The 23,229-nt window shown below is 49.9% G+C and overlaps 2 protein-coding genes across 9 annotated transcripts in view; one reads left to right on the top strand and one right to left on the bottom strand.

The window, feature by feature from the left end:
- Nucleotides 1-10,319, top strand: part of NT5DC3 (5'-nucleotidase domain containing 3) — a 39,148-nt gene extending 28,829 nt beyond the window's left edge. The window contains exons 11-14 of the mRNA XM_084879998.1: nt 939-1,025; nt 3,697-3,837; nt 7,644-7,708; nt 9,256-10,319. Of these exons, the coding sequence (XP_084736124.1) occupies nt 939-1,025; nt 3,697-3,837; nt 7,644-7,708; nt 9,256-9,508 (546 nt within the window). The 3' untranslated portion in view covers nt 9,509-10,319. The remainder of the gene's footprint in view (nt 1-938; nt 1,026-3,696; nt 3,838-7,643; nt 7,709-9,255) is intronic.
- Nucleotides 10,320-16,425: 6,106 nt separating this feature from the next.
- Nucleotides 16,426-23,229, bottom strand: part of STAB2 (stabilin 2) — a 117,619-nt gene continuing 110,815 nt past the window's right edge. For all 8 annotated transcript variants that reach the window (XM_084880100.1, XM_084880102.1, XM_084880101.1 and 5 more), the window contains 3 exons: nt 22,272-22,400; nt 20,554-20,670; nt 16,426-16,944 (listed from right to left, as the gene is read on the bottom strand). In XM_084880100.1, coding sequence (XP_084736226.1) covers nt 16,894-16,944; nt 20,554-20,670; nt 22,272-22,400 — 297 coding nt within the window. In that variant the 3' untranslated portion in view covers nt 16,426-16,893. The remainder of the gene's footprint in view (nt 16,945-20,553; nt 20,671-22,271; nt 22,401-23,229) is intronic.

Genomic DNA, 23,229 nt, shown 5'->3' with positions numbered 1-23,229 from the left:
CTTTCTCCCTTTGGCTGCTGGGCTGCGCGTGGTCAGTAATGATGACAGCGGACATTCACCAAGGCTCACCCGGGGCTGGCCGTGCTCAGTGCTCGGCCCGGGGCACTGGGTATGACTTGGTGGCAGAATTTAAGCCTAAGTCAATATCTAAATCAACTCAGAATTGAACAGTTTCTTAAAGTGAAATGTGAAGCATTACTTTTCATAGTACATAACAAGATACTGGTGGCAAAGCTTGGAAATGTCTCCTTAGAAGCATTTGACCACATGGCACATTATTTGTCCAGATTAGTAATTACTTCGTGACAAGCTATGTCTTAATCCACAATTTTAATATATTTTGGTATTATATAAGACTTGCAAATGTTTGAATAAATTATTGACTTGCTGACTATTATTGAGTTACTGAAGTAAGTTTGTTTTTAATGTTTTGCTACATTCCTGGTGGGTTTAGAACAACGTTGGCATTAAGTATATTTTGTAGGCCTTGAAAACTTAGCTTTGACAAAGCCATTTCACTTCTAGGAAGTTAGCCCAAGAAAATGATTAAGATGTAGCTAACATCATACTATAAGAATGAAATTACTTACAGGATAGATAACAAAGTAAATGATAACAGGGAATTTGTAAAATGGTCCTTATCAGGAATGGAATTACATGGCAGGTTAATATTTGACCTGGGAAGACAGTCATAGCCTGCTAAGTGTAAATAGATGGTCCCAAAGAGGCATATACCATATGAACCCTTTTTGAAAAGTACATCTGACTTATAAGAAAGGCCTGAAAGGTTTCACACTAAGATGTTTTTATCCTTATATTTTGTTATTTAAAATAAGTTATAAAAGCAAAATAATTTTTTAAAAAGTATTTTGGGCCATGGGTTACACAAGGGCTTCTACCTGTCACAGGGGATAATATCTGTATTTTCCTTATTGCAGGGCAATCTGTATGAATTTTTGAAGCTTACTGGATGGAGAGGATCCAAAGTGCTGTACTTTGGTGACCATATATACAGTGACCTGGCGGTGAGAGGAGCCTTTTTTTTTTTTTTCCTATTTCTTCATTGGGGGACAGACGTGTTAGGCCACTTACTAAGGAATTTCTCTTTTGGTTAAGGTCATGTTTATGCTTTCATAAAGTGAGGAGTGGGTCACATTTTTAATGTCTTACATTTTATAGAACAGGATGGGTCAGTCAGGAAAAAGACACATTTTTTTTTTTTTTTTAAATGATGGAAGTTAGCAGTTGACTCAGAGTTTAATCAGAAAATCTTTCCATTTTAGTAATGGTGAGAAATAGATGCTAGTGCTCTTTCCTTTTCAATTTATCCGTGTGTCAGAAACACACAACCGCAGTATAAAGGTTTGAGACATCAGTCAGGGCTCCATTGCCAGCCTGTCGAGTTAAAAATCCACCTTTCCTAACAGCCCTAAAGTGAAAATGAGGCTTCTCATGCCCTTGGAACGACAAGAGGAGATTTCTTGAACCATAGTTGGAACAATATGTAATTGGAGCTAGACGGGTCGGCCCCAGCGCCAGTGTGTAGTGAAATCTTCCCAGGTGACTCCTGCACACACCTGCGTAGTCCCCTCTGTCTATGGGTTGAGGTCTAGTGGAAAAAACCTTGTACTCAGGTCAGAAGACCGTAATTTTTACCCCAGTTCCACTGTTTACTAGCTGTGTGACCTTGAACACTTCCCTCAAGCTCCTCATATGTAAAAAGTGTGAAAGAAGATAATGTATATAAAAGTGCTTAATAAACTCGAAGTATAAAGTGTTACTATCAGGATGTCGACACTCCCAGAATGTCTAGCTGTGTGACATGGCATCATCACACAGCTAGGCATTGCTAGGTGGGGTCTTCAGGCCCTGATGAGATATTACTGTGTACTGCCCTTAAGTCACATGGGTACGTGGCCCTGTGAGGTCTCACACACACACACACACACACACACACACACACACACACACATCTTAGGTGTGGTCCTGTGGCAGGAGCACCACTGGGACCTTGTAAGAAATGTAGATTCTCAGGCCTCGCCCCAGACCTACTGAGTTAGCCACTCTGGGTTTGGCGCCTGGCCATCTGTATGTTAACCAGCTTCCGCACTAAAAGCTGGTATCGGTAGTACTGATCTCAGAGCCAGTTAGGAAGTACCCCCTCCTCTTTGGTTGTGGAGAGAGTTGGAGAGGGATGATGTTAACTCACCTTCAAGTGTTTGGTAGAATCCACCAGGGAAGCCGTCTGGTTCTGGGCTTGGCTTGGTTGGAAGAGTTTGGATTACTAATCCAGGCTCCTTACTAGTTAGAGGTCTGTCAGATTTCCCGTGTCCTAGTGATTCAGTCTTCGCAGGTGTGTGTTTCTCGGAATGTCTGTTCATCTAGGTTATCCAGAAGTTGCTGGCACACAGTAGCTCAGAGTACTCTTTTTAAACCTGTTTAATTCTGTAGATCGGTAGTAATGGCACCACTTACATTTCTGATTTTTTTACTAAGTTGAGTTTCCTCTCTTTTTTCTTAGTTATGCTAAAGATTTGTCAAGTTTGTTGATCTTTTTGAAGAACCAACTCTTGGTTTTGTTGATTCCCCCCCCCCCCCCCATTTTCTATCTCTGATCTAATCTTTATTTTTTTCTTCTGCTAACTTTTAGTTTACTTCTTTTAGTTCCCTAAGATATAAAGCTAGGGAACTTGATGTCTGTGTTTAATGTCTGTGTTTACAGCTGTAGATCTCACCCTCAGCATGGCTTGTGCAGCATCGTAGGTCTGGGTGTTTGCACCTTGATTTGCCTCATCTCCCTTATGATCTCTTCTTTGACCCATTTTCTCATCTCCCTTATGATCTCTTCTTTGACCCATTGATTAAGAGTGTTGTTCGATTTCCACCTAGTTGTGAATTTTCCAGTTCTTTCTCCTGCTGTCCAGTTCTAGTTTCATTCCTTCTGAGCAGAAAAGATGCTTGTTTACGATTTCAGCCTTTCAGAACTTACTAAGGCCACTTGGCATTGCGCATTCACTTGCTGATTTGTCATTGGTATTTCCCACAAGGGCAGGGATGTGTCAGTTTTTGTTCATTGTGTCAGCCTCAGTTTGTAGAACTGGGCCTGGCACAGAGTCCCTGATAAATATTTGCCAAGGGAGAACACAAATGACCTTTTAGCACAGCGATTGCGTATCTTAGGTTTGCTGGGACATCACTGACATCAGGTCGCTTGGCCTGTTGTCAGCTCATAGGCTCATGATATTTGAATGAAAACCGTGATCATGTGTGTGTAGGTTGTGTGATCATTCCAAGTCCGTTATTCCCCGGTTCCCCATGACGCGCGAGGCCTGGCGCCCAGGAAGTGTTCTCCCACCGTCTGTGGGTGAATAGTGTCGTGGCCCAGCCCCTGTCTGCTCCTGACCTAATTGTGGTTTTACAGGCCGTGGATAATGATCCTAGACTCTTAGTGTCTGCACAGGCTGTGACTTACAGCAGTTATTTCCAGAACAGAAGTTTTCTTGGGGTGTAATGATCAAAGCCGTAGGCTAACTTGGGTTGACTGGCACGTAATCCATTGAATTCGGCTTGGTTAATAACTAACCATTTCAATTAAAAAGTAATGTTCAGTGAGTGCCTGTGGTGTCTGGGACGGGTCACGCAGTGACTGGAGGTCCGTTGAGATGAACGTTGACTCTCTGTGATCTTTGCGAGCAGGACTTGACCCTGAAGCATGGCTGGCGGACTGGCGCCATCATCCCGGAATTACGGTCCGAGCTCAGAATCATGAACACGGAGCAGTACATCCAGACCATGACCTGGCTGCAGACGCTGACCGGGCTACTGGAGCGAATGCAGGTTTGAGATTTCTTTCTCTCCTCCTTGTTCGGGAAGCCTGAAGTTAGTGCGCTGGCCAGTGTTTCTTTAGACATTCTCTATTTAATTGTGGTTATAAAGTGTGAGGCGTAAGTCATCCTGCAGAATAATTACTGGCATTATTTTGCCCCTAAGAGTTTTGCCAGTTTCCCCGAAGAGACCTTTCTCAACACCCCCAAAGCCATTTGGAGAAAATGGCCACTTACGTTCCTCTGTCTGGAATTCCAGTGGCCTCACTCGCACCGCAGCCTCTTTGGGAGATGTCCTGTGGGGGTGGGATTCGAGAGCCTCTGCCTTCCTTTGGGTCTAGTCCTGCTTCTGCCATGAGCCTGCAGTGGTCTTCTCCATCTGGGCCTCAGTTTCCCTTTCTGTATAATGAAGGGTCCTGTAGAATGAACACTCAGGCAAGGCACTACAGCTTACTGGAACGTCTCAAAGCCAAAGTGCAGTTTCCTCTTGCTTTTGAAGATAATACCTACAATTGGCTGGCTCACTAGAGAGCAGCGGTGGTTTTTTTTCTTCCCATAAGTCACATACTCAGCTTTGTTGTTTTTCGTGGTGATTTCCTGGCCTGGGAAGACGCCCCTCCCTTCTCCAAGATCATGAGGCACCTTGCTTTCTCGCTTGGTTCTGCCGGCCAGGCCTTCAGCCCTCTCAGCGTGAGGGCCAACTCTTTCAGGATCAGAGGCACGGGTGCCCGCTCTCTTGGCTAATGTACCTGCAGCCTCTGCCCGCGGCCTGCCAGCCCACTTTGGAAATGGCCGGGAACTGTCTTGCCTGGCCCAGCTGGCAGCCTGTGTGAGCTCAGGCAGAGCTGCGAGGGGTTGGCAGGCCAGGCCCTCACTCCGGGGTGCCTGCATTGCAGAGCATGTGGCCTGCACTGCCCCGTCCTGCTTCCTCGTGCTCCTACTCCATTGGTTCTTCTCTGACAAGGACTCATTCTCTTTCCTGCCCGTGCTTGTCTGTGAGATGGTTTTCTAAAAATAAAAGGCATTGATTCTAGATTAATGTAGCCTCAAGTCTGGTCATACGGTAATATGCACGTGTACTTATACATATATGTATATATATATATGCATGTGTATATATGTATCCTATCTAATAAAGAGGGAATATGCTAATTGACGGCCCTGCCCTCAAAGATGGCAGTGCCCATAGCCAGTAAAGAGGGAATATGCTAATTGACTGCCCCGCCCTCAAAGATGGCGGCGCCCACAGCCAATAAGGAGGAAATATGCTAATTGCCCCACCCTCAATGATAGTGTCTCCCACTGCCACAGGATGGCTGTGCCCAGTGCCCTCAGCCCCGCCGCAAGGCCGGGCCTGCCCGCCTCTGGAGTCCCCCAGTCCCCTCAGCCCCCCAGCTGCCCAGGGCTAGCCTGAGGTGCAGGCAAGCCTTCGATGGCAGCTGCCCAGCCGCCCAGGGCCGCCGAAGGCACAGGTTACCAGGGCTGGGCTGAGGCTTGCACTGCCAGCAGTGGCAGCAGCAGAGGTATGATGGGGGCATCACTTTTCCCTGATCACCTCCTGCCCCTGAGGGTTCCTGGACTGTGAGAGAGGGCAGGCCGGGCTGAGGGACCATCCCCATCCAGTGCATGAGTTTTCATGCACTAGGCCTTTAGTATATGGATATGTCTAAATAAATTACTTGTGACCCATTACAGATTTTTAAAAAAATATATATTTTATTGATTTTTCACAGAGAGGAAGAGAGAGGGATAGAGAGTTAGAAACATCAATGAGAGAGAATCATCGATCAGCTGCCTCTTGCACACCCCCTACTGGGGATGTGCCCGCAACCAAGGTACATGCCCTTGACCGGAATTGAACCCGGGACCTTTTAGTCCGCAGGCCGACGCTCTATCCACTGAGCCAAACCGGTCCCGGCACCTCTACAGATTTTTTATCTAGTCACGTACATTGTAGAGTTTAAATTCTATAGTGAGTAATTTGTTAATTAAAATGTGAAAGCTAATCAAAACTATGCTCACAAAACCATCAACACCCCCAGAAGTGCCGGGCCAGCCTTCCGGTCTCCAGTGATACGGCCAATGGTCATTCAGCGTAGCTGCTTCCTGCTGGTGTGGGCGGTGGTGTTGGGCAAGAAACCCAAATTGCAAGCTCAGGGTTGTCCTCCGAGTGGCAGAGACCCTGAGCGAGTGCTTGCTGGCCGAGCTGGTGAGCGGGGCAGACATGGTAAACAGAAGGGCCTTGGCTCCCGCGTCAGAAGCAGATGGTCTGTTTGGTCTTTTCCTCCGGCCCCGAGGCTGCCCCGTGACTGGGAAGGGCAGGGAGCCACCTGTCTCCTGCGGTCACACGCGCCTCTGACTCTGGCTGCGGGCTCCTGTCCGGCCACAGGAGCCTCGCAGGGAGGCGTGTGATGTTCCATTGTTAGGTCGTGGGCAGTTGCCCTTTGCTTCTACTTCAGCTCAAGCAGAGAATTCTCTGCTTTTCCATCTGGTTGAGGTACTTTATCTTTTTGCCTTTTACAAAAACATTTTTTCCTTTCGATATTTTAAAAGATAATACAGTGTTAAGGAAGACAGCAGCGTAGAACAAATTATAGTTCTACTACCCTTGCGTCAATTAAAGAAAATAGTTTATGTTAATTTCTTAATATGTGCACATATTTTCAGGTGCTTCCAATTAGTGGTGTACCTGTTATTTCCACTTACCTGCCATTTTTATGTTGATGTGTATGCATAATATATACATCCTGTGGTAGGTGGTATGTATTAAGTATATGTTCATACAGGTAATACATATGTGTAATGGCTCTGGCTGGTTTTGGCACAGTATTTAGACCGTCAGCCTGCAGACTGAAGGGTCATGGGTTCAATTCCCAGTCAAGAGCATGTACCTTGGTTGCAGACTGATCCTTGGCCCTGGTTGGGGTATGTGCGGCAGGCAACCAATTGATGTGCCTCACATTGATGTTTCTCTCCCCATCCTCTCTTCTCTTCACTTTCTCTAAAAAAAAAAAAAAAAAAAAAAAAAAATCAATGGAAAAAATATCCTCGGGGAAGAATTAAAAAACAACACGTGTGATAACTTCATTACACATATATACAGTATACACATATATACAGCACACACACATACAGTATACACATATATACATCATACACGTATATACATCATACACACATATACAGTGTACACATACACACAGCACACACACATACAGTATACACATATATACAGTACACACATATATACAGTACACACATATATACAGTATACACACATACAGTATACACATATATACAGCACACACACATATACGGTACACACATATATACAGTATACACACACAGTATACACATATATACAGCACACACACATATACGATATATACAGTATACACATATACAGCATACACATATATACAGCACACACACATATACAGTACACACATATATACAGTATACACATATACAGTATATACATATATACAGTATACACATAGACTTTATGTAGTTACCTGCACATGTTTATACATAGCTTTTAACAATACTATCTACTTTAATAGTGGCCTTGCTTAATATCTTCATAATATCCAGTTTCCTTTGTTAAACCAGGTTTCTGTTGTTGGCCATTCAAACCATTTTGGTGAAGAATGGATGGTTGCAGGTGGGGAGTCTGAAAATGTATGACTTCATGCGCTGCCCATCTCTCAGATTTGAGTAACATTTGTCCACGAGGAAAGCTGCCCATTAGAAATTCTTATTAACTACTGCGTGTATTTGCATCCAGAACATTCTCAGTAATTGGCGTGTGCCCTGCAGGTGCACAGGGATGCGGAGTCCCAGCTGGTTCTGGAGGAGTGGAAAAGGGAGAGGAAGGAGATGAGGTAAGAGCACCCTGTCCCGAACATAGGGCGTCCGCCACCCTGCCACGCACACCCCTGGCCCGGGCATGCTTCCAGATGCCCTTTTTTAGCTCCCAGGCATGACCAGAGCCACCCACCCCTCTGCTGTCCGTGAGTGATGTGTGACAGCAGTGACCTCCCGCACTCACCTCCTGCCCTTGCATTTGTTTGTTTCTTTTTTTAAAACTGAACAAACGTGCTCTCACGTCTCTCCCCTAAACAGACATATTACGTATCTTGATTCCACATTCCCTGCCAGGCGCATGTGATGTGAAGGCCGGCGGGGAGGAGCCTGCCTTGCCAACCCGCCTGCTTGGCTTCCCCATGTGGGCAGCCGGGGGGGTGGGGGGGCCCTGTTGGTGATGCTGGCTGCACCGCGTGGCTCCCGGGACAGTGTTGGAGGCGGGCCCTGCACCACAGTGAATTCCTGGGGCCGGTCCAGCCCTGGCGCTCACCATTACCACAGCTGTTTCCGGAATGTGCCCGCACTCAGTGTGGTGAATGCCCACTGCTCCCGGAAAAGTGTGGCGGGTGTGCGTCTTAAGGGAATGGTTATTGAGGAGGCTATGTGTCCCTGAGAGGATGTTGTGTGGACACTGGTTACAGGCTCACGTCTGCTCTGTGCGTGGCCGCCCCTGCCCTGGAAGGAGCAGGCCCCGCCTGGGCACGGAGAGGGCCGGAGCCCCTCCCTCGGGCTGCAGGAGCCTGGGTGCACCGACTCATCCCTCCCGGGGGCTCGGCGTATTTGAATTTAATGATCACTCCAACACTGGGGGGGAAATGGGTGAGAGGGTGACGGGCAAGTACTGAGATTTGATCCTGGGCCCCTCGTCCCCTGCATTCCAGGGACCTGATCATTAGATAAAGGAACCATTTCATCTGCCAGAATTTTTTGCTTTGATTTCGAGCTTCTAACAACTTTACATCTCAATGAGATTAAAAAAAAAAAAAATAGATATATGTTTTCATTGCTTCCAGAGAGGAAAGGAAAGGGAGAGAGAGAAAGACACATCCATGATGAGAGAAAATCATTGATTAGCTGCCTCCTGCAGGCCCTCTCCTGGAGCCTGCAGCCCAGGCACATGCCCTTGACTGGAATCGAACCCGGGTCCCTTCGGTCTGCAGGCTGACTCTATCCACTGAGCCAAACCGGCTAGGGCTGTTTTTCTTACCTGACCCAGTTTTCGCTGTCACCTTGTAAAAAGGGGGGAGGGTCTTGATCCCATTCTATAGATGAGGGCCTTTTGGAGACTGGAACATTCTACATCTCTGTGTGTAGCTTCAGAAGCAGTTCCTGCTTTTCTCCTTCTGTCTGTGAGTGTGGTGTGGAGGTATAGAGGGGCAGGCACAGGGACCCTGGGGCCTCAGCCAGTGCTCCCGGGGTCCCGGGGGGAGGCGTGGTCGTCCTTCGGATGGACGGGTGGACAGACGGTTTTCCTCCCAAATGAGCCCTGTGGAAGGGTGATTTTGGTTTCAGTCACCTGAACCTCTTCTGAGTCACTGTCTGCCCTCTCTTCTTGCTCCTTCAGAGAAATGAACAAGAGCTTCTTCAACGCCCACTTCGGGAGCCTGTTCCGCACCGACCAGAACCCCACCTACTTCCTGCGGCGCCTGTCGCGGTTTGCCGACATCTACATGGCGTCCCTGAGCTGCCTGCTCACCTACGATGTCAGCCACACCTTCTACCCCAGGAGGACTCCGCTGCAGCACGAGCTCCCCGCCTGGTCGGCCGGGCCGCCCCCCTGCAGGCTGCCCCTCCTGCAGGCGGCCCAGGCCAAGTGACCGCGCCCGCCCGCCCGCCCGCCCGCGGACATGGCCGGCAGCCCGGCCCGGCCCCGGCGGACCCCGGGGGGCTGGCCTCGCATGGCTGCGAGCGTTGCTTTCGGAAAAGACACGGAATCGCCTCTTGGTATTTATTTCGGACCTTCCGGAGGCTGCTTCCCGGGTGGCTGAGACGGAAGCCAGCGGGTCACCCCGGGCTAAGTGACAGGCTTCGCGGGGAAACGGTGATCGGCCCTCTCGTTGACCGAGGTGCTGTCACTGGTGTCGGTTTTCCCGGGGAGACTTCCGATGCCATCTCCGTATTCCAGCAGGAGAAACTCCGGCCTCTTCCCTGGAAAACAGGAGTGTTCCCTCCCAGGGTGCATTGGGATTGAAGGGCGCCATGATGTGCAGTGACATTGCTCCCGGAAAGCAGATGGTGTAGTGGGCTCTGCAGCAGCATACGTGGCAGAGGGGACGCCCCAACAGCGGGGACCCCCAGCCCTTTGGTCCCAGGGCTTCGGCGTTCCGGTGCATCCGTTGGAAAAAAAAGAGAAAGAACAAGGGGAGGTGCAAGTCCTCCGCCCTGGATTGTCCTCCGTCTCCGCTTCCCGTGCCCCAGCCCGTCCTGGGGAAGGACAGGCGCCACAGTGATGGGGGTCGCTCCTTTCCTCGAAGGAGAGAAGGGCGCCTGGTCACACGTCCAGCCGGCAGAACAGCCTGGGACAAGGCTGTGAGCAACAAGCGCTCAGAGCCAACGCTTGGGGATGGGCCCCCTGAAAACGACACCCGAGTGTTGGCTGGAGGTGCTCATTGGAGGACAGAAAAACGGAACAGAAAAAAAAAGTCCTTGCAGTGAAACGCCGGTCCCCTCCCTGGGCTGTGTTGCTAAAATGTAGGCATTGTCAGAAACCGTCCCTTTCTGGAGGCAACAGACACGCTGCCTCCCCCTGGATTATCGGGGAGGAGGGGGCGGAGGCCTCACCGCCTGGCTGGCTCCCACCCTCTGCTCCCCTTAGCTTGCTTCCTTTCCTGCCGTGCGTGTGTGCATACATGCGTGGGCTATTGTGGGCCTCGGGGGGGTTTTCTTTAAGTGTCTGAATTTAAGATTGGGGAGCATAAAGGGCATTGAAACTAAGAGAAAAGGGGTTAGAAATGACTTAGGCAACCGAGTATTTCTCACGTCTTTGTAAGGACAACGCCCGGGACATGCGTTTTAAACCTGATGCGTGGCAGGTGCAGGGAGGGGCTTGCTAGCAGCGTTTTTATGTAAGTGACTGGCAGACCCGGCCATTGACCACAGGCTAGCTTGGCATGCCACCGCCGCCTGCCAGCATGCAGGGGCACATGCGTTCTGGAGCGTGCTTTGCAGTGCTGCTGTTACGGTGGGATTTTACTCTGGCGTTTCCTTGTATTTAACTAGGATAGTGACGGTGACCCTTTGACCCAGGAGGCCCCATCGGCTAGGCCCCTTTCTCCGGCTGAATTTTATTATAAACACAGAGGTCCGTTTCTTTCTGGGGGTGGGGTAGGCCTTCTGTTTACTGTTTGTTAGCTCCTAGGTGCTCTGAGCATCAGAGTTGACTGGCATTTAGGGGGTGCAGGTGGAGGCTTGGTGTTGAGGCCTCCAAGGACACGCTGGTGCTGCCGGCTTCACTTCGGGGAAGCTGAGTGAGGACGTAGTTACTCCTGTTTTTAAAAATCTCTTGGTGTCTATCCAATCCGGTGTTCATTGGCTGTCTTGTAGTGCCAGTCACAGGGTGTTTGTTTCACTCAAGAATGAAGTAGACCTGTTTTAAATATATTTTATTGATTTTTTTATAGAGACGGAGGGAGAGAGAGAGTTAGAAACATCGATAGAGTCATTGATCAGCTGCCTCTTGCACGCCCCCCAATGGGGATGTGCCTGCAACCAAGGTACATGCCCTTGACCGGAATCGAACCTGGGACCTTTCAGTCCGCAGGCTGATGCTCTATCCACTGAGCCAAACCGGTTTCGGCAGTAGACCTGTTTGAAATCCTGCTTTCGTGGCTGTCTAGGCTGGGTGAGCCACGCCTCAGGGGAGAATACATTCGCTGGGTATGAATTACGAATTTCACAGTGTATCACCAATTAAGGTTTCGGTCTGTGGGCCATCAAACATGGCCGTGCTGAGATCCACCCGGTGCCAGAGGCCTGGCATGTGTCTCAGCGGGGCCCCCGTGTGTGTGCCTGGCAGACCCGTGGTTCCCGGGCCAGCAGCAGGGGGAGGGCTGCGGTGCCACGTGAAGGAGCGGGCAGCCTCCTGGTCTGCGCTCACGACTCAGCCGGGCCTGGGCACACTGCACGGGGCATTCTGTTCTTTCCCTTTTGTTCTCCGGGGCTCGCCCTGGTGAAAGCCTGCTGGTCCAAGGGAGGTGGGTCTGTTTTCCAGCCTTCAAAAGCAGCCATTTGGAAAGCCAACAGGATAAAATCAGTTTGCACGTTTAAAACATAATATTCTCCCGCGTAGCATGGGTTAGACGGACTTTCTAAGAAGGAGGTGCACACACATTCGTAGTCCAGGGGCGGTCCACGCCGGCTGAGCGCGGGGCGCGTGGGACCCGCAGCAGGTCGCCTTGGAGGGGACCTGCACCGCTGCTTTTCCAGAATTGCTTCTGTAAGGAAACCTAGCTTTTGTTTTTAAAGTATTTTAGGAGCTTGGCTCAGAGCTCCCACTTTCCTCCTAACATAGTCTCTCTCTCTCTCTCTCTCTCTCTCTCTCTCTCTCTCTCTCTCTCTCTCTCTCTCTCTCTCTCTCTCTCTCTCTCATGCTCTTCAACTGCATTTCCTGCTGTGGCCGTTAGTGCCGCCTAACAGAAACCACCTGTTACTGACGGGCCGGCTCAGATTAAATTACTAGCTGCTTTGGCTGCCTCGGCCCTCTTCATTATTGCGGAGGAGAAACGGAAAGTAATCTTTCCTCCCACTAATTTAGCTTGGGATGAACTAAATGGCTTTTCCTCCCTCTTCCTCCCCGAAGGCCCTTGAAGCAGTTGAGAGCTGTGCTCAGTATTGCATTGAGCTCCACTCTGCCCAGTGCTCGTTGGCTGCCAAAGACCCACTGGGGGGCCCTCTGTCTGAGACTGAATGTGGCCAGAGGCAGCGTTCCCTGACGGCCCTGTTCAGCTCCCGGGGAGCATGCGTTTGGCCCTCTTACCAGTTTCCCTGTGCACCAATTTCCTTCTCTCCTCTTCTATTTTCCTTAGCTTTTGGGAGCCTCGCTCCAAGGCCAGCTAACCTCAACACCCTAGTGGGTTAGGGAAGGAAAAGGAGTGAGGATTCTTTAATGCAGGCTCAGCAAACATTTTCAGCTTCGCGGGCCATTTTCCGTTGCCACCACTCCAGGCATGGACGCAGCTCTGTCCTCTTACAACGTGGTTTATAAACCAGCTGCAGGCTGCCGTGGGCCCTCGGGCCGCAGTTGGCAAGCCCTCCTGTCACGAAGAAAGCGTGCAGACGAACAGCCTGGTAGTGGAACAGGCAACAGGAAAGTGTGCTCTGTCCCCAAGGAGCTGGCTCGGGGCATATGCACTCCTGTGGCCAGTGGTGACATCCTGTGTTCCCAGCACGGCATCGGGTGTGTAACAGCTGCTGGGCTCGGGCACTAGCATGAGTTGACTATACCTCTGATTGTGGTGGTCATGGCTTCCCATGTAACCCTTTGGGTCCGAGTCCCCCAACCGCTGGGTGTTCAGCAGCTGTGGGCCCTGCCAAGGAGCCCCGTCTCGGATGGGTGAGGTCACACCCCTCCTCTGAGCAACTCCCTTCCTTCACCTCCCTCCCCTCCCCAGGTGTGGGCCCCAGAGCACACCCCGTGAACTCCCTGCACGTGAACTCCTGTCTCAGCGGGGAGCCCACCCTCGGCGGCCCTCTGCACTCTCCCGGCTCCGTGGCTTGAATCTGACGTCGGGGCCTGTTTTCTAATCATGCGGTAGAATGACTGATGGTGCCTGTACGATCGCAGGCACAGTCAATGCAAACTAGGTCCTCCTACTATTTATTCTGAATGTGAATTTGCTATTTATTCTGAATGTTGATCTTCTGTTACCAGATACTGAATTTATTGCCAAATAAAAAGAATGGTGTCATCCAGTCTATTGCAGGTCATCGTTTTTTTTGTGTGTGTGTGTGTGCTTAAGTTAGTGGCAAAGCCATAACAAATTCTGATATAACCAATAAGGATATCCCTGTGAGAGGGGAGGGTGAGAGATTTAGGGTTCATTTCTCACCACTCACGTGCTTGTTTTCAGAGCCTGTAGACTGTGTATTGAAGCTGGGAAACTGGTGTGAACTTAGCCTTGGGTGGGCAGCAGGCAAACCCACCTGGAATTTCTTTCCTCCCACAGATAGCTGCCTCCCTGAGAACAGGGAGAAGATGGTGATCCACGGGCTTGTCTGCCATCAAATTGCTGTAAAAGCTGGAGGTTGGAAGCAGTGTTTTAAGGGAAGGAAACACGGAATAATCCTGAATTAGGAGTGAGCGCCATGAAGTCAAATCACTACTGGGTTTTAGACAAATTTAAATATGTTGAAGAGTTTTTTTTTTATTGTTTAAAGTTTTACATTTGTCTCCTTTTCCCCCGATGGACACCCCCCTCCCCCACAATCATTCCCACCCTGGGCAAGCCCTCACTGCCCCAGTGTCTGTGTCCATTGGTTATGCTAATATGCTCTCTAACCACCCCACCCACCCACCTCCCCTTTCCTTTGTCTCTGGATATATTTTTGTTCATCAAATTATGTTGATCATTATATCCCACATATGAGTGAGATGATGTGATATTTATCTTTTTCCAACTGGCTTATTTCACTTAGCATAATGCTCTCCAGTTCCATCCATGCTGTTGCAAATGGTAAACATTCCTTCTTTTTTATAACAGCATAGTATTCCACTGTGTAGATGTATCACCATTTTTTAATACACTCATCCGCTGACGGGCACTTAGGTTGTTTCCAAATCTTAGCTATTGTAAATGAGGTTTTTTTTTTTTTTTAGTTTTTTTTTTTTTTTAATTAACTGGTTAAGCATGAGTGTGAACACGTGTGTGTCTGTATGTAACACCTTGAAATCCTTGATCCCTCATTGTGCCGGGACCTTGATCTCATTCCCTTTCCCACTGTGTTTCTTTTTGGTCAGTGCCTGTGGGTACCTGTGATGGTGGGATTGGTGGACCCATGTATGTTCTTACTGGGGAGCGATTTCCTCCCACCGTGGTGTGTCCTCCTAGAGAGATGGTAAGCTGTTTTGTGCCTAAAACTGGACTTCTTCCCTTTCCTGGAGAAGTGAAAAGCTTCCAGAACTTTGGACTTGGCTCAGCAAAACCCCAAAGATGTGGGGCAAAGTTATGTGGGCTGTGAGGGCAACAGAGAGGGAACCCTGAGATCTCGACCCAGCCTTTCATTGCTCTGTCCCCGCAGAGGTTCAAACAGTCAGCCAGAACTGATCAGGGACGATGTGGAAATGTGTGGTGGGTGGGTTGGAGGGTGTCTGGTTGTCACAGTAAAGGGGGAACTTCTGGCCTTGAGAGGGCATTGACCTGGTGTGGACCTTCTGCCTTACACATCTGCACTAAAATTCCAGAACGTCCCACCATGGAGAAAGGAACCCCACACCTCTCTGCAGTTAGTTCCCTCCTCCCCTTCCCTAAGCCCGGAACCACTAATTACTTCCAGCTTCTGAATGTGCCTCTTCTGGAAGTTTCATGCACGTGGCATTTTATAATATGTGGCTCTTTGTGTCTGCCTTCTTTCACTCAGCATGTGTCCAAGGTCCATCCATGCTGTTGCCTGCTTCAGTGCTTAGGCCCCTTGTAGAGTGGAATGACATGCCATTATATGGAGATACCACAGCTTAATGGGCATTTGGGTAGGATGGACGTTTTGGGGCTATCCTATCTAATAAAGATGGAATATGCAAATTGATCATCACTCCATTACAAAGATGGTGGTGCCCACAGCCAATAAGGAGGGAATATGCAAATTGATGCAACAAAGACGTTGGCAGCCGGGCCAGGATGCTTGTGTTGTCACCATGGAGGGCACTCTAAAGGCTAGAAGTGCCCCCCTCTACTATGACAACCAGACACCCTCCAACCCACCCACCACACATTTCCAAATCGTCCCTGATTAGCACTGGCTGAGTGTTTGAACCTCTTCAGGGACAGAGCAATGAAAGGCTGGGTCGAGATCTCAGGCTTTCCTCTCTGTTGCCTTCACAGCTCACATAACTTTGCCCCACATCACTGGGCCTCTGAGCAGCCGGGGCAGGGTGGGACACCTGCTATGAGGAGGGGTGTGTGTGTGTGTGGGGGGGTGGGTGTAGAGGGAGTTACAGGAGGGCAGCAGGGCCAGAGTGAAGGCAGCAGCCAGAGCGAAGGCCTGGGTCTCAGGTGCCGGAGGAAGCCAGTGCTAGCAGCCAGGGGAAGGAGGGCTTAGTCTTGCATGAATCTTCGTGCATCGGGCCTCTAGTTATGAATAATGTTCTCTGAACATGCACATGTATGCTTTTGTGTGGACATGTTTACATCTCTCTTGGGTATATGCCTGGAGTGAAGTTTCTGGTTCTTATGGCAACTCAGTGTTTAACTTTTTGAGGATCTGCCAAGCTTGTCCACTGTGGCTGCACCATTTTGCAATCCCAGCAGCAATGTATGAGGGTTCTAATCTCTCCACATCCTCACCACCACTTGCTATTATCAGCCTGTTGGGTGATAGCCATCCTAGTGATTGAGAAGTGATGTTTAATTGTGGTTATCATGTCTTCTTAATATACACACACAAACAAGACAGCATTAAGAAATAATTCTAGGCGGATGTTGGCTACTGAACAGACCCTAGTTAGGTCTCATAAGTGGATTCTACCCTTAAAGCTTGACCCCTTCTGTGGCAAACAGTAGTTTTGGTTCTCAGAACACTAGATGGTTCCACTGACTTTATTTCTGTCCCATAAACATTTATGGAGCCCCTTTCATGTTCCAGACACTGTGCTAAGTGCTCAGATACAAGGCGAAGGAGGCGAGTGCCTGCCTGTGGGAGCTTACAATTGAGTAGGAAAATAAGAGGAGGTCACAGTTACTGTCGAGTTGGGTAGGCTGTAGGAAGTGCCATCGAAGTACTAACGGTGACACGCAGGAAGGACAGCCAAAGGTCAGGGGTGGGGGAAGTCCCCTGAGCTGATGGGTGGAGTTCACATCGTTCCTCACCCACAGAAACAAAAGAACCCCCCAGATGAACCAAGGGGATGAGGTAAGACTTGCGTGCTTCAGACATACTTCCAGCTGGTCAAGGACCTTATGTCCCCCAGAGGCAGCTGGGGCCGAGGATTCACAGTTCGCAGCCGTTGTGAGGAGGCTGGAGGCCCAGGTGGCTGCAGCGGGTCTGGCCCTCACAGCGCCCCCAGGGGGTCACTGCCCTCCAGCAGCTGGTCCTCGGAGTCCTGGAAGAGAAGTGGTCTGTGAGCCCAGCACCTGCCGTTTACAGAACCTCTCCAGAGTGAGAGTTTCTTTCGGCCACTGGTCTGGGGTGTAGATGGGGATTCAGGACACACTACCCCCAAAATATGACACGTTGGCATATTATATATCTGAAGCTGAAGGAATAAAAAAATCCTACAAAAAAACACACAGCAGAAGCAGGAAGGTCACTCTGCCCTGCTCTTCCTTCCCATCTCCCCTGAAACAGGTCATACAACCCGAGGTGAAGGTCCCTTCGTGTAGCAGGAGGAAGGAAGACACTCATCAGCAGAGATGAGGCATCTGGAGCCAGGAAACCTGTACAAACCGGTTAAACTGACCTTATCGCCCCACTTACTTCTTCACCGTTTACCCCCCAGCCCAGACCTCTGTCTCGACAATTCTTCACAAGAGTATCGTTTCTTTGTCTAAATAAGAGCTTCCGGCGAGGCTCTTCTTCAGTCTTCATTCCCCCGTGAAGCCTCCCGTGGACATGTAAACATTCAATACCATGTATGTGCTTTTCTCTCTTGTGAACTCGCCTTTGTGGGTTTGTCAGACCAGACAGGGAACCTGAGAGGGTTGCTGAAAACTGTTCCCTCCCCTGCAGCCTGAACTACGGTTCTTCCCCAGGTTCCCTGTGGACGCACGTGGCCGTCTCCTGTCTCACGCTGGGAGGCAGGATGTGTGGTGGTTAGGGCCCCACTCTGGGGATCGTCGCTGCTGTTTGAAGCTTTGTGTGCCCTGGACAAATCATTTAAGTTCTGCGGTAGTTTTCCTCGTCTATAAAGAGTCCTGACAGGTGTGAGGATTAAATCAGCCGCCACGTGAAGGAAGGTATAAGCACCCCACAGATGGTGGCTATTCATACGATGACCATAAAAGTCCTTTTAGATGGAAAATTCATCGCCTGAGCTCTGGCCAATTTAGTCCAGTGGTTAGAGCACCAGCCTGCAGGCTGAAGGGCCGAAGGTTCCATTCTGGTCAAGGGCACATCACTCAGTTGTAGGCTCGATTCAGAACCTGGTCAGAGCATCTGAGGGAGGCAACCAATCAATGTTGCCTCTCTCAATCTCTACCCTTCCACTTTCTCTAAAAATCAATGGAAAAAATATCCCCGGGTGAGGATTAATAACGACGACAAAAAGATGTCATCTGAGAGAGTCCATCAGAAGCCATTCTCAGGAGATAGCCAGCCACAGCTTATTGCTCTCTCTAGCCCCAATCAGCATTCAAAAATTGTTAATTAGCAAAATGGATATGTTCAAGGTGTATGGTTGGCTACAGGTATTCAATAGGTCACCCTCTCCCCAACCAATAGAAAAGGCATGAGATTCCAGCACGACACATTTGGGATGGCACCCTCGGCTTCGGATCCCTGGAACTAGATGTCTAGATGTTTTTGTGCACCCCCCGGCCTGATGAGATGGTTTAGCTCAGTGTTTCCCAAACTTCTCTCATGATGAGAATCACCTGGTGGAGTTGTTAAAACACAGATTCCTGAATCCCAACTAAGAAGTGCTAAACTAGAATTTTTGGGAACATATAGGTAAAATTGCATACCTAACTTAGTGCTCTGTATATAAAATCTGTCTTAGAGCACTAGTTAAGTATACAATTTTACCTATATGTTCCCAAAAATTCTAGTTTAGCACTTCTTAGTTGGGATTCAGGAATCTGTGTTTTAACAACTCCACCAGGTGATTCTCATCATGACAGAAGTTTGGGAAACACTGGAACTTTAGCTGAATCCTGTTTCAGGGATGCGCTCACCTGCCTCAGGTGCATCTCCGGCACAGTGCTGAGTGAGCCCTCAGCTGAGAAGGCATGGAGCACGATGAACAGGATTGGTTACTTTTTCCCTCTGCTTTTATTTAAAAATGTTGACTTCAACATAATGCTTGCAGAGATAAAATATTAATAAATGCAATCTGGCTGTTACCCTTGCAGTTTGGACTAGAAGCCCTTACATGCGTTTGATTAAAAAACAAAATAAGGCTTGGCCAGTGTGGCTCAATGGTTGGGTGTCCACCTATGGAACGGGAGGCCATGGTTCCATTCCTAGTCAGGGCACGTGCCCGAGGTGCCGACACCATCCCCAGTAGGGGTGTGCAGGAGGCAGCTGATTAATGGTTCTCTCTCAGGATATTTTTCAATCCATCGCAACTACAGTCCATCTGCTGCCACAGGCACCCAGGACCACATGGCGTTTACATTGGGCTCACTGCAGGAGAAGAACATCTGCTGCACTGTACAAGCTTCAAATGGTACAATGAAATATTTTTGCAATGTTTCAGTGCAAGTTACAAAAATTCAACAACCATCATAATATAGATAGTCTTGGGAGAAGGGACAGCATATGTCCACGCACGACACAATGACAGCAGCTGGCTTTCGTTATGATTGCAGGAGGGTTCTAGACCCACACAAGCCAAGATTCAAGTATTTCCCTTGAAATACCAGTAAGGCCATCAGCTCAGACTGCAGAGGTACAAAAGGCCATTCATTCAGCAGGCAGCTGGCAGTTTTTCTTTATACTAGAGGCCTGGTGCCTGGATTTGTGCACTGGTGGGGTCCCTGGTCCTGGCCTGTGCCCTCGAAATCTGGGACCCCTCGGGGGATGCCAGAGGCCTGGTGGGTGGATTTGGCACCATCCCTGCAGGCCATGCCAAGGGACCCCACCAGTGCATAAATCTGTGCATTGGGCCTCTAGTAGGCTTATCAGATCTATGGTTAATCTCTTCCCATCTTCCTTCTAAGATTCATCAGTTTGTTCCGTGTTTCCATGCCTGTGTGTTGAGCGTCTGCCCCCTGATGGTCAGTGCGTGTCATAGCTACCAGTCCAACAGTTGAATGGTTGAATGACTGAATGGCTTCTTAGGTTTTTATATATATAGATAAAAGGAGGAATTAAGTGCTATCCCAGTTTCTCAATCCAGACCTGGTAATACAGGGAGGGTGTACCTTCCACCTTCAGTGTGTGTGGGGTCCCTGCCATGGGGGTCTCCCTGGGAAGGGATTAGTGGAGGCCCCAGTGAGGTCAAGGATCACCAACTCTAGACACAAATGGAAACCCAGAGCAGAGCAAGCTCCCCTAAATACAAAGGGCCTCGTCGAAGGAACGAAGCCCCACAAGCCAGAAGCAGCTCTGACAACAGGTAGAACAATCTCGGACAACAACATACACTTATATCTTTTAAAGGCTTTAAAGCAGTGGTCACTAACCCGTGGTCCATGAGGTCCGAAAGGTTGGGTTTTATATCTTATGTTGCAGCAGCAACCTCAGAAACGTGTGTGGCAGAACTAGCCCGTTTCTTCCCCTTGTCACCTGATGGTGAGGCTGGTGTGTGCCAACTTTGGTCCTCCCTACTTCTAACTGTTAGGGCTTCTGCAATCCACCCAGAGGCCCCCAGGGACACTGACCACCGCTCGGCTCCCCTCCGTCCCCGAGGCCGGCTTTTAGGCCAGCTGCCCCAGATGTGCTGTGGAGGCTAGCTTTTCTCGGGAGGAAGCGTTCCCCTGAGACTTGCTGAGAGACACCCTCCCCCTGCCCCCGAGGGGAACCTGTTCCTGGAGAAATCATGCCAACTCACCAGGAAGGGGTCGTAGGAAGGTTCTGGGGGAGCCGAGGTGGCGCTCTCGTACATGGGGTTCGAGATATTCTCAGGCAGCTGCTTGCCAAGGGCTGTGACATCGAAGTCCTCTTCACACTGCCCGGAAAGACCAGTCCCAGGCTGAGAGGCAGATGTCCCGGGGCCAGAGCGCCTCCTCCCTGGCAGGTAAGGCAAGCCCCGCCCCCACCTCCGCCTGCGGGCCTTTTCCTGTTAACGGTGTTTTCACAGACATCTGGTGCACACACGGTAACACGCACCAATCCTAAGTGTGCAGTTCACAGACTTCTTAATATGCCCATCGAGGTGGGACCACCCCCAAATCAGCATATAGGGCATTTCCATCCCCCCAGAAAGTGCTCTCAGCCTCTCGCCCCCCTTCCCCCATACCCTCAGTATGAAATCCCCCCAGCATAACTTATGTCCTGATCTCCATCACCCTGGAGTGGTACTGTCTGCCCTTGAACTGAATTCAAAAGGATTCCCACAGCGTGTGCACTTGTGCTAAATATGATGTTTTTGAACTTTGCCCCCGGAGCTCATACAGAGGCAGGCGATCACAGGGGTCCTCAAACTTTTTAAAGTGGGGGCCAGATCACGGTCCCTCAGAAAGCTGGAGGGCCGGACTATATGAACTACTAATTCCTACTGAAACACCTTGGCTGTGCTCACTGCCCAAAAAACCTGGCGGGCAGGATCAGACTCCCCTGGGGGCTGCATGTGGCCCGCGGGCCGTAGTTTGAAGACCCCTGTGCTGGAGGAAGTGCACTGCCCGGGGACGCCCGAGGCTTCACCTGGCATGTCTGGAGGAGACGGTGGGGGAGGGGAGGACAGGCCAGGGGGGTAGGAAGCTCAGAAGGGAGGGTGCTCTGCTGCTGGGCTGCTGCGGAACCCAGTCCCCAGGGTCACCCCAAGGTCAGCCAGGATCCGCTGACAAGCTAAAATAGGGTGAAATGTGGCTCAGTGGTTGAGTGTCGACTCATGAACCAGGAGATCACAGTCTGATTCCCAGACATACATATATATGTATTTAAATACATTTTTATTGATTTCAGAGAGGAAGGGAGAGGAAGAGAGAGAAACATCAACAACAAGAGAGAATCCTTGATCTGCTGCTTCCTATACACCCCCCAGTAGGGTAGAGCCCACAATCTGGGACATGTGCCCAGACAGGGAATTGAACTGTGACCTTCCGGTTAATGGGCTGATGCTCAACCACTGAGCTACGCCGGCTGGGCTAAAAATATATTTTAAAAAGTAGGGTGCAGTGTGTTTCACTGGCTGCAGTAAGAGGCCCCACCATCTGGGTCACCAGCCCTGTCGCCCCGCGCAGACTCAGTCTTGAAGCCCACGCCAAGCCTGGCGGGTGCCTGTCCCGTGAACCCTCCCAGGGGAGCGTGCCTCCTGGGCCTGGTGAATTTGCCTCCACTCCAGACCCCTGGCTTGAAGCTCGAAGTGTCTGTGCTATTGGCAGCCCATCGCCCTCTCACCAAACCCGTCTCAGCCAGGAAGAAGGACTGGGAGCTCCTGCTGCTGCTGCTCTTAGGGGCAGACACCCAGCCTGGCAGGGGGAAGTGTGTGCCAATCACCCACCTGCTGGGAGCTCTGGGAAGCAGCCAGTGAGCTGAAGGAGCCCAGAGCCAGGGGCTGGGCTGCAGAGGGGACCTCCATCCCCGTGTTCCTGTTTTTCTCATTCTTACCTCGAAATGCTGGAAGCCAATAGTTCTCCGGTTCAGTCGGAAGTAAGAATATGCAGCCAAAGCGATGGCTCCGAGGACCAGGCTGACAGCAAAGAATATCCCTGTTCCCAGGCCAGTGTGGGCTGCGGTCTGCACACAGAAAGGGGAGGGGTCGGTATGAAACCTGGTGTCTTCCCCAAAGAGGCGTGTTCTGGAGCCCATCCCATTCCTGCTGGCCAGAGCGTCTTGGAGAAAGTTGGAATAGAATTAGTGATAAAATGGTTAACACGTAACTGCCCTTAGTGCTGCCAGAGTCTGTTCTAAGTCCTTTACGTGAGATAACCCATTTAAACGTATAGTAGCCCAGAGAAACAGGGATAATCATTCTTGTTTCCATTTTTTAAAATAACATATTTATTTATTTTTTTGTTACTCCTCACCTGAGGATATTCTTTCCATTGATTTTTAGAGAGAGAGGAAGAGAGGGTGAGATAGAGAGAGAAACATCCATGTGAGAGAGACACATTGATTGTTTGTTTCCCATACGTGCCCTCACCAGAGCTGGGGATCGAACCTGCAACTGAGGTACGTGTCCTTGATCAGAATAAAATCTGGGACCCTTCAGTTCGAGGGCTGATGCTCTATTCACTGAGCCAAACCAGCTAGGGCCTTGTTTCCATGTTTACTAGGGGAATTGAGGCACAGAGAGGTTAAGCACTTGCTCCTAATATCATACAGCCAATGAGTGGTAGTGTTCTCTTTGTAATTAGCTAGTCTATACTAATAAAAGGGTAATATGCTAATTAGACTGGGAAACCTTCCAAGAGACCTTCTGGATGTCCTTTCGGACAAAGCCATGGTGGTGGGGCTGAGGCAGAGGTGGTAGGGTTGATCAGGCCTGGGGGGGTGGGCAGCTGGGGGTAAGCAGGCTGGCAGGGGGGGGGCCAGTTGGGGGTGAGCAAGCCAGCAGGGGGGGCAT

This window comes from Pipistrellus hanaki (assembly GCF_964339955.1).
Source record: "Pipistrellus hanaki genome assembly, chromosome: 3".
Classification (NCBI taxonomy): domain Eukaryota; kingdom Metazoa; phylum Chordata; class Mammalia; order Chiroptera; family Vespertilionidae; genus Pipistrellus; species Pipistrellus hanaki.
The sequence above is the reverse complement of the archived record's forward strand: the minus strand, read 5'-3'. Positions and strand labels throughout refer to the sequence as shown.